This window comes from Branchiostoma floridae, chromosome 4 (assembly GCF_000003815.2).
Source record: "Branchiostoma floridae strain S238N-H82 chromosome 4, Bfl_VNyyK, whole genome shotgun sequence".
In the NCBI taxonomy this organism is placed as follows: domain Eukaryota; kingdom Metazoa; phylum Chordata; class Leptocardii; order Amphioxiformes; family Branchiostomatidae; genus Branchiostoma; species Branchiostoma floridae.
This window is the reverse complement of record NC_049982.1, coordinates 27910529-27921460: the sequence shown is the minus strand read 5'-3', so window position 1 is coordinate 27921460 and position 10932 is coordinate 27910529. Positions and strand designations below refer to the sequence as shown.

The following is a 10932-nucleotide window of genomic DNA, read 5'->3' as shown; positions in this document are numbered from 1 at the left end:
CAAAGTAATTTTGGGTACTCAAATCACTTTCTATCTATCCCCCAAGTGTATTACTATGATATCTAAGTGTTGAAAGTAACGCACATTTTGTCTGAAATTTCGGAAGTCCGATCGTAAGGGGTCGCTTTTTTGCTGTTACCGAAGGGTTTTTTAGCGGTTAGCGGTTACCCCCGGGTGAGCCTTCATTCGTATGTAGAAAAGTTACAAAGAAATTTTGCGTACTCAGATCACTTTCTATCTATTCCCCAAGTTTATTACTACGATATTTAAGCAATGAAAGTTACGCACATTTTATTTGAAATTTCCTAAGTCCGATCGTAAGGGGTCGCATTTTTGTGGTTACCGAAGGGTTTTTTAGCGGTTAGCGGTTACCCCCCGGGTGAGCCTTCATTCGTAAGTAGAAAAGTTACAAAGTAATTTTGCGTACTCAGATCACTTTCTATCTATTCCCCAAGTGTATTACTATGATATTGAGGTGTTGAAAGTAACGCACATTTTGTTTCAAATTTCGGAAGTCCGATCGTAAGGGGTCGCCTTTTTGCGGTTACCGAAGGGTTTTTAGCGGTTAGCGGTTACCCCGCGGGAGAGCCTTAATTCGTATGTAGAAAAGTTACAAAGTAATTTTGGGTACTCAAATCACTTTCTATCTATTCCCCAAGTGTATTAACTATGATATTTAAGTGTGAAAGAAACGCACATTTTGTTTGAAATTTCGGAAGTCCGATCGTTAGGGGTCGCCTTTTTGCGGTTACCTAAAGGTTCGCTTGGCGGTTAGCTATTACCCCGCGGGTAAGCCTTCATTTGTATGTAGAAAAGTTACAAAGTAATTTGGGGTAATAAAATCACTTTCTATCTATTCCCCAAGTGTATCACTATGATATTTAAGTGTTGAAAGTAACGCACATTTTGTTTGAAATTTTGGAAGTCCGATCGTAAGGGGTCGCTTTTTTGTGGTTACCGAAGGATTCGCTTGGCGGTTAGCGGTTACCCCGCGGGTGAGCCTTCATTCGTATGTATAAAAGTTACAAAGTAATTTTGGGTACTCAAATCACTTTCTATCTATTCCCCAAGTGTATTACTATGATATTTAAGTGTTGAAAGTAACGCACATTTTGTTTGAAATTTTGGAAGTCCGATCGTAAAGGGTCGACCGGTCGCTTTTTAGCGGTTACCGTAGGGTTCGCTTAGCGGTTAGCGGTTACCACCCGGGTGAGCCTTCATTCGTAAGAAGAAAAGTTACAAAATAATTTTGCGTACTCAGATCACTTTCTATCTATTCCCCAAGTGTATAACTATGATATATAAGTGTTGAAAGTAAAGCACATTTTGTTTGAAATTTCGGAAGTCCGATCGTAAGGGGTCACCTTTTTGCGGTTACCGAAGGGTTTTTTAGCGGTTAGCGGTTACCCCCCGGTGAGCCTTTATTCGTATGTAGAAAAGTTACAAAGTAATTTTGGGTACTCAAATCACTTTCTATCTATTCCCCAAGTGTATTACTATGATATCTAAGTGTTGAAAGTAACGCACATTTTGTTTGAAATTTCGGAAGTCCGGTCGTAAGGGGTCGCCTTTTTGCGGTTACCGAAGGGTTTTTTAGCGGTTAGCGGTTACCCCCTTGGTGAGCCTTCATTCGTATGTAGAAAAGTTACAAAGTAATTTTGGGTACTCAAATCACTTTCTATCTATTCCCCAAGTGTATTACTATGATATTTAAGTAATGAAAGTAACGCACATTTTGTTTGAAATTTCGGAAGTCCGATCTTAAGGGGTCGCTTTTTTGCGGTTACCGTAGGGTTCGCTTGGCGGTTAGCGGTTACCCCGCGGGTGAGCCTTCATTCGTATTTAGAAAAGTTACAAAGTAATTTTGCGTACTCAGATCACTTTCTATCTTTTCCCCAAGTGTATTACTGTGATATTTAAGGAATGAAAGTAACGCACATTTTGTTTGAAATTTCGGAAGTCCGATCGTAAGGGGTCGCTTTTTTGCGGTTACCGAAGGGTTCGCTTAGCGGTTAGCGGTTACCCCTCGGGTGGGCCTTCAATCCAATGTAGAAAAGTCACAAAGTAATTTTGGGTACTCAAATCACTTTCTATCTATTCCCCAACTGTATTTCTATGATATTTAAGTGTTGAAAGTAATGCACATTTTGTTTGAATTTCGGAAGTCCGATCTTAAGGGGTCGCTTTTATGCGTTTACCGAAGGGTTCGCTTAGCGGTTAGCGGTTACCCCCCGGGTGAGCCTTCATTCGTATGTAGAAAAGTTACAAAGTAATTTTGCGTACTCAAATCACTTTCTATCTATTCCCCAAGTGTATTACTATGATATTTAAGTGTTGAAAGTAACGCACATTTTGTTTGAAATTTCGGAAGTCCGATCGTAAGGGGTCGCTTTTTTGCGGTTACCGAAGGGTTTTTTTAGCGGTTAGCGGTTACCCCGCGGGTGAGCCTTCATTCTTATGTAGAAAAATTACAAAGTAATTTGGGTACTCAAATCACTTTCTATCTATTCCCCAATTGTATTACTGTGATATTTAAGTAATGAAAGTAACGCACATTTTGTTTGAAATTTCGGAAGTCCGATCGTTAGGGGTCGCTTTCTTGCGGTTACCTAAAGGTTCGCTTGGCGGTTAGCTATTACCCCGCGGGTGAGCCTTTATTTGTATGTAGAAAAGTTACAAAGTAATTTTGGGTAATCAAATCACTTTCTATCTATTCCCCAAGTGTATTACTATGATATTTAAGTGTTGAAAGTAACGCACATTTTGTTTGAAATTTCGGAAGTCCGATCGTAAGGGGTCGCTTTTTTTGCGGTTACCGAATGGTTCGCTTAGCGGTTAGCGGTTACCCCCCGGGTGACCCTTGATTCGTATGTAGAAAAGTTAAGTGTTGAAAGTAACGCACATTTTGTTTGAATTTTGGAAGTCCGATCGTCAGACGGGATACTGGTCTACAGGCAGACAACCTGGGGAAGGCGATGGATGACAGAGACTTCTGGCTGCTACAGTGGTTCGGGTGGCAGGGGAGGAGCAGCACCCGATATAAGTCAAGTAAGTCAAGTATCAAAGACAACATACCTCGTTCTTCCCTCAAGAAGCAATCCATAAACTCTGGACAGCACATCTCCACGGCGGCTCCCAACAGGTAGCGGTTTTCTACTAGCCGCACCAGCACCTGGACCCGCTGTTTTGGCGTCAGCTGGTTCCGAGTGCGGTCACACTGGTCCAGCGACAGTCCTGTCCCCAGCTCCATAGTGTCCAAGACGGGGCCGATCGTTCGCATGCTGCTAGGGTCTCCCGTAGGCAACAGTATCACTGGGCCGTCTCCTCCTGAGTTTTCTGGTACATTTAAATTTCTCATATGAATATGAATTGAGGAAGGAAATGCAAGGTAACAGCATAGTGCCGTATTATGGACACACAGAAGATAAATAAACAAATGTTGGCATGGTCTATTATAGATAGCGAATAAAAACAGCGCTTAAGAATGATAGACCTTGGTTGAGCAAATCATTATGCGTGCCTATATGCTAATTTGCACCGATTGACCAATTAAGATTCAAATGAAGAAGATAGAAACATTGTAGAATCTGCTTACTCTTATCATGTAAAATATGAGCTTTATTTGTTACTAACAGAAAACCTAAATCTAGTTCCTATATAAAAAAAGTCGTACGCTATGTACTCAAATAGGTTGAGTTACCTGTTCGATCAGGTTGTGAGCTACCAGTCATCCAAACGTCACGAAATGCAGATGGTATTCTGGTAAGAAAAAGGTACATACAGTCAGTTAGTATAAGTTGATTTCAATTCAAGTTTCGGTTGTAGTCGCTCGCCAAGTTAATGGTAAACAAAAGTTCCAAAATCTCATAACTTTGCCAAATAATGTATAAATTGAACAGCTGATTATGTCATATTTGCCGCTGGTCCACATATGGACTTGTAGATGAAACTGATTCGCTTTAAACTGAATGCTCTCCAATGAAATTCTGCTTGTACTATACAGAATAGACATCATCCTATTTCATGACATACATTTCGAGCAATAAATTCAATGTCTTTGTCATTCTTCATAAATGATAGCATTCAGTGATCGTACCCTGAATCCTGTTCCAGTGCCCCGTCATCTGTGGCCAATGCCAGGAAGTCTGGTTCTTTTCTGTCGTCATGTTGTTTACAGCAACACAGCTTGTACTGGATACAGGGGATCCATTTCTCTTTGATCTCAAACAGGGCGCTGCTGAGAAACTTCCTGACGCTCAGACCTTCTGTGAAGGCGTCAGAAGACGACAGAAGCTCCACCTTCAGGTAGTGGTTCACCTTTGAGACGACGAACGATTGCTTGTTGTTGTCGGTAGGGAAGCGTGCGCAACCCGCATAGACGCAAGACTTTGCAAGTCCAAACCTGCGAACGCACAAAGCTTGTAGTCGGCTGAACATGCCACTGGGAAGAAACTTCTCGCTGAACACGAAGTAGAGTGCCTGTGGGAAACGATTCGTTTCGCTGGGATACAGCATCTCGTTGTTTCTCTCGCAGTTGAGAAGTGCGGGTACGAAATACATCTCTTCCTGTTGAGATTCGTCATCACCATCACCATCACCGACGAAGGTGGCGTTGCAGAGCAGATAGTACTTCTCCATCAGGTTCTTCAGGAAAGTCTTGCGCTGGACCAGAAATGGCCTTTCCAGTTGCTGATCCTTCTCTTCCCAGATCCTTGTCAGCAACTTGTCGCTGAGGACTCCTTCCTTTTCCAGCCTCTCCCACATCTTCCTTACTTCTGGGTCCGTCTGCCTGTGTTGCTGATACTCGGGAACTGTGATGATGGTCTTGAAGACGTCAATCATCACCTGTGGCCGCAGGGTGACATCATCGCGAAGACTGGGTTCGTCTAAGAAGATGATGTCACCTCGATCGTGGAGGAATGTAAGAACCATGGCGAGTGTGTGCTCGTCTGTGATGTTGATGTTGGGATCACGGGCCAGTTTCGCAACTTGTTGGAAGTCGCAAAACGGACCTCCCTCCTGTAGCTGTTTCTTCAGTTTAGACTTGAGATGAAGCCACGATATGGGGATTTCCTCGCCCATGTGGGGCAGGGTTTTCACCACCTCTCGGATGTACTCACGAATGTTGTTAATTTCTGAGTCATCAGTTGTGTTGTCCACTGCGAATATTTCTGGCATGACCAGCTTTCCTGCCGCCTTTCCCTTGATGTGGTTCCATATCTCTTCTTTGTAGTCCTCAATGTCTTTCTGTAGAACACCGATAAAATTGCTGTAATTACTACACTAATTGTAACAAACAACTTGTTTCCAGGATACCAGTATGTAACAGGCTAAGTTCAATATATGGTCGAATTGATTCCTTTTCGGTTGTTCAAACCGTCTAGATGTACTCCAAAATACATCATGTAAAGGCAATGGTTTCTCAAATACATGTCATGGAAATTAGTGGATCCTCTGTTCAGTTATCCTCTCTGTATGATTTAAACCAAACGCCCCTGTAGCTCAGAAAATCTTCTTGGAGGCCCAAACTTGCACTTCTTATTTCTGACATTTGCCACAAAAAAAAGACTACAGCATGTCAAAGACAAAAACAGCGTAGTTTTGCTGCATTTTCAAGATCACCCACTGGCAGGTCCAAAATCGACCTTGACCATCGTCTTTTTAAAACCTAACAAATAAAATAATATCCTTCTAGACACTGTACAGTTATAGTGACAGCAAAAATCCGTAATGCAAACACACGCAAAGACACATACAAACAGAGACAAGCACACGCAGAGAGATAGAGACATACAATACTAACTCCATTTTTCACGAAGGTGATAACCTCACCTGAGAGACCATGTCTTTGTGCGTGAGGACGAGGATGGCTGGAGGCTTTCTTGTGTTTTGATGCTGAGTGTGAGAGCGAATTGAGTTGAGCCAGTGGTCCAAGTAATCTGAACAAAAAGACACCATTGAATGCAACAATACGACATATGCCATTCAGTACAATAATGCAATCCAATATAATGCCATGAAATACAATACAAGGATGCATACGCGTTTTAATTTAGTAAGATGTACGCGTGTGACATGTATCTATAAAGTAGTATCCTCTTCTAGTACGTACCCCCTCCTGTTTTCAGGTTGTCCACGGAAGCCTTGTGGTCCTGTTTTGGTACAGGGTCTGACAGTTTCTGCAGCAGAGACATGACGAGGATGTAGATTCCTAGGTGTGTGATGAAGCAGTGGTGGGTCCCATAGTAAGTCGCCTGGCCGCCGAAATCCCAGAAAGACAAACGTGGGTATTCCGCAGTCCCAAGGTCTTCCTCCGAAAAGCCTGCATCCCGCATTCTCTTCAAGGTCTCCGAGACACTGCTGGGAATTGCTGACGGTCGAAATGACGCCTCTGCTGTATCTTGTAGCTTTTCGCTTTCGCCGAGACGATGTGTAGTATCATCTGATGAAGTCGTCGCAGGTGACTCTGTGGACTTCTCCTCTCGCGGCATCAAACTACTTGTCGTTACAACGGACTCGTAACTCTCGTCCTCTGCCATGACACAAATTATACGGATTAATGACGGAAGTCAGATGTGTTCTGTGAATAGCCTCGTAATTCACATCAAAGTTCTTGCATCACAATCTAAGTTAGATGTTCCTGATCAACGTATCGGTAAGGCCACACTTGACTTGATTATATGGATGACATCAGCTTCAATCTTCCATGTGCAAGTGCATCAATCTTCCATGTGCAGCAGCACATCTATTCCAACCGTTACCACTACCACACGGACACCACACACTCATGTACAGTACATAATTTATAGAGATTTACCTGATGGAGATTCTGTATCACCTGCCGAGGTCTCAGTTTCCTGTCGCGACTGTAGCAGCAGCCCTGCCATTCCAGCGCCGAACTCATCAATCTCCACTGGAAAGAGAATGAGAATTAAAAACAAAAGAAAATATACCCAACACTAAAACTTCAGCAAAGAGTACATTGTCTTCATCGCCTTTTTATTTCCTCACCTCGTGACTGCTTCCATGCCTTGGTTTGAACATCAGGTGTGATATTGATCCCATCCGTGATTGGTTCGTCCAGCCTGACCGGTTCTCCCATCAGCCTGTTGATGAAGCAGGTTTTCCCTGACCTGTACTGACCCACCACCTGGGCACGTGTGTTGTGTACTGGTAGCGACCCCTCGCGACAGGCTTTAACATACAACTCTGTCATCTCTGGTCCTTGTAGGTCGATGGGCACATGCGAACCTTTCAAAAATAGAAAGAGTTATCAGACTTCATACATATATGAAAAATTTAGAGCCTTTGTAGATTTATAGTTTTTTTGTCTTGTTTCATTAATAACGCATATAATCTACGCATAAAGGTGTACACCTTTAGCTAACTTCGTTAACTACGTAATTGCTATTATTTGACAAAAAAGAATTATGCCACTTTTGCATTAATTCTGCAAGGTAGACCCTTATTTGCTCTCTGTCATTGTTCCTCTTGCCATAAATTTTATGCTTTACATTTTCTACTAATGCACTAGAATTACAGCTGTTCCTCATTGACTATGCAAAAAATGTTCATGATTTGCATCTTAGTATGTACATCTCACTTAGGATGCCTTAATGCCCATTAACAAGAAAATTCGTTGTTTCACTATTATAGTAAAAATGCCGAATTTTCGATACTTCGTTCAGTTATCCTTGAAATATTTAAACATATTTAAACAGTTTCAGGGCTAGATGCTAGGGGACTCAAATTTATGCTACTTTTCCTCCACACTAAAAGGTATCTGCCACCTATAAAAACAAGACCATGGCATATACAAAAAAAGGGAAAAATTGCTGCCGTACCAACACCACAAACGACTCTATTTTTCATGCAAGTGATAAAATAGCTGTGTTACACATGATACAATTGTTTCCAACCTGCAGGGTCCGAAACGCCACTTTCCAAAGGAGAGAGCTGCTGTATGATCTCAGCAGCGATGCCTGGCAGCTCAGCAGGAACATTGTCTCTCTGCACACGTCTCGCAACGAGCTGTTTCAATGTGGGAGAGTACTCTCCGACTTGTTCACTGAATGCCTTAAAGTTGTCATTGTTTGCATCAAACCAAATGGGGAATATTCGTTTCCTTTTTCGCAGACATGTTTCATACTCAAATTTAGGCCAGTAGTGCTTGTTAAGTAATGATGAACTGACAACAACGACAGCAAGTTCTAAAGTTTGACTTGATAGCGCTGAAAGTATCCTCTCCCTGATGTTGTCACCAGGTTTGATGGAACTGTAATCAAAGAAAATGTCTGTCTCGGCTAAACCCTGTTGTAGGAGGTTGATGACAAGTGGGCGGACAAATGAGTCCTTGTCTTCTCCTGCGTGGATGACGAACACACGTGGTCCTAGGAAAACACGAGGATGTAAAAACATGTTATCATTTAACGCTATGTACATGAATAGGGCTTTCAAACATTAGAAACGATAGGATTCTAAGAGAAAATTAATTCTATCTATTAGGATATAAATTTTAAACGCCTTCAAGTGTAAGACCATCGGTTTGTTATGTAATAATATTAGCGCTTACGCATGTACTAAGTATTATAAAGGACAACGCGAAACGTATTAAAGAGCAAGATCCTTAACTGTCACCGTTGGCAATATTTCTAACGGTAAAATCTGCTGTAATATGCTTGATTTAGTCTGAAGACGTTGGATGTGTGATTACATTACCTTCTACTTCTTGGCTTTCATCCTGCAAGATCCAAGCTAGGTAAGGGTAGCTGTCCTTCAGGGCATCCAGAAACACCGTGAATGCTTTTGGTCCTCTGGTCGGGAGAATGTCTAGCAAAGCTCTGACTTTATCTGCACGTGTTCGAGAACTGTATATGCTGTCAAGATGCCAAGGATCATTCAAGATCCCAGCGTCAACGAGATGGTATCGAATGTCATCAAATTCTAGATTATCTACTATCTGCACGCGATTCTTGCGAAGGAGTTCCACGTGTCTCTCCTCCATCATTTACTGAATGTGGAACGCAGTACCCTTAAGTCCTACATGGGATGAAGAGGTAAGAAAGTAAGCAAACATACATGCATCTTATGTTCCACATTGGTTAAAGTTTGTGCTATTTATACTGATATTTTTATGATGATACTGATAAAAGCAACAGCCTAAAAGTAACCTGACATACAAATCAGCAATAAATACAAGTACGTGCAAAATATCTCATGGCACACAACAATATTTTCGCATATTTTTTTTGTTTGCCAAAAACTTGGAAGTACAAGCAGGAACGGCATATACAGTGCTCCTTTTTTTGTATATCGGCTTTCTACTCATACCATTGTACATACTGTACTAAAGTTTGGTTTATTCTACCGCAATACCAACTTCAAAAACCTCTGACGATGCCAGGGTAATATAGATTGCTCTGTTTCGATGTTGCCTTATATATTGCATACCAATATCTTAATCGCTAAAGTCCCAGGACCTTAACCTTCACAAAATGATCTTAACTTTAGCGACTGCCGTATCAAAACTACTTCTTATTGATTATGTAAAAAAGGTCATTATTTACATGATATTGCATCAGTTAATTTGATTATCTTTTCCACTCAGATAACAAAAGATGTGTAAAATATATCATACTTTAAACAATTCCCACCTCCACGTAATTTCCAAATGCCAAACGTATGAAATTCCGGTCAATTTCCACTGTGGAATCATAGCATATTCCTACTAAAGTTTGTGAATTAGTACTCAATGGTAATGTTTATATTTATTAATATTTATATCTATCACCGTTCTTCTCTCTCTCTCTCTGTTAGATATGTCACGTGTTTGAATAGTCATATCATGCAACTCATATCAGTTTGAAAATTTGGTTTTGCAAATCTAGTCTGATGCGTTACTACCTACTACATCATGAACCATGACTTAATGTACATTTTTTTTCATGTTAAAAATCATCACGATTTGTCACCCCCTTTTTGAGTTTTTCTCTTTTAAAGAAACTTAACCGGCCCCTGCAGTTCCATAAAGCCGCTAGGGGAGCCAAACCGAAGCCACTTACTCTCTACCCCAAGGGAGCTACATGTATATCTACCACTAAAAAATTACGACTACAGTTTGATGTATCAAAACTAGACGTTCCACTGCAGTACTGAAACAAGGCGCTAGGGAGTCTGGAATATAACCATTTCTTTTTCTCATCAAGATCTTACATACCAAATCTGAGACAATCTATCCAGGCTTTCCCGAGTTATGCTGTTCATTCACATAATCAATGCTACTCAGGCACACATAAAAACGCTAATAAATTTATATTTCAGCCTACTCGAAAGAGGTAACTATCTTACCTAGGGGTGGTATCTGTGAAGTGCACCGGTACAAAACCGTTTTTTCTTGTTGGACCGGTCCAAACCGGAACCTGAAAAAATCAGTGGAATAGGAAATTGGACTGATTCGAAAATAAACAGATTACAGATCCAAGAAAAGAATAAGAATGAAGTAAAGACATTTTAAAAGGCTTCTAAAGTCAAACTTTATCTAAAACAGTGGCGGTTAGTGTTGTTTACATGACTCGGATGGGGTCTCAAACGTCAATGGACTTCGGTCAGATACCCCACCAAACAGAATCCTTTGTTTGGACCATTGTTTTTAGTATCGCCCATTCACAAGTTAGCAAAGATAATAAGATACCTGGATTTTCTGTACAGGTAACTCACCTCTAATCTTACCTTTGCAAGTGGGCCTACAGCCCTACACCCTAAATATACATTCAACAACAGGACGCCTCTAAGGGAAAAGTGTTCAACCACGATAGGTGTTTCTGCGGACTCCACCTTCTCTGGGCCCCAGGCTGTTACCAGGCGACGGTATAACCTTTGACATCTGTCTGCGTCATTGCATTCAGTAAAGTCACGCGACAGTATTTTGTAACA

At 41.3% G+C, this 10932-nt stretch overlaps 2 protein-coding genes across 2 annotated transcripts in view; both read right to left on the bottom strand.

The window, feature by feature from the left end:
• Positions 1–5934, bottom strand: part of LOC118414786 — a 32476-nt gene extending 26542 nt beyond the window's left edge. Inside the window, exons 1-4 of the mRNA XM_035819033.1 lie at positions 5833–5934; positions 4097–5247; positions 3701–3759; positions 3076–3336 (exon numbers count right to left, since the gene is read on the bottom strand). Of these exons, the coding sequence (XP_035674926.1) occupies positions 3076–3336; positions 3701–3759; positions 4097–5247; positions 5833–5844 (1483 nt within the window). The 5' untranslated portion in view covers positions 5845–5934. The remainder of the gene's footprint in view (positions 1–3075; positions 3337–3700; positions 3760–4096; positions 5248–5832) is intronic.
• Positions 5935–6101: 167 nt separating this feature from the next.
• Positions 6102–8480, bottom strand: LOC118413721. Its single transcript, XM_035817249.1, has 4 exons — positions 7920–8480; positions 7012–7251; positions 6818–6913; positions 6102–6532 (listed from the first exon to the last, which is right to left on the bottom strand). Exons 1-4 carry the CDS (start codon positions 8440–8442, stop codon positions 6102–6104), a joined length of 1290 nt encoding a protein of 429 aa, XP_035673142.1. The 5' UTR covers positions 8443–8480.
• Between the last annotated feature and the right edge of the window lie 2452 nt (positions 8481–10932).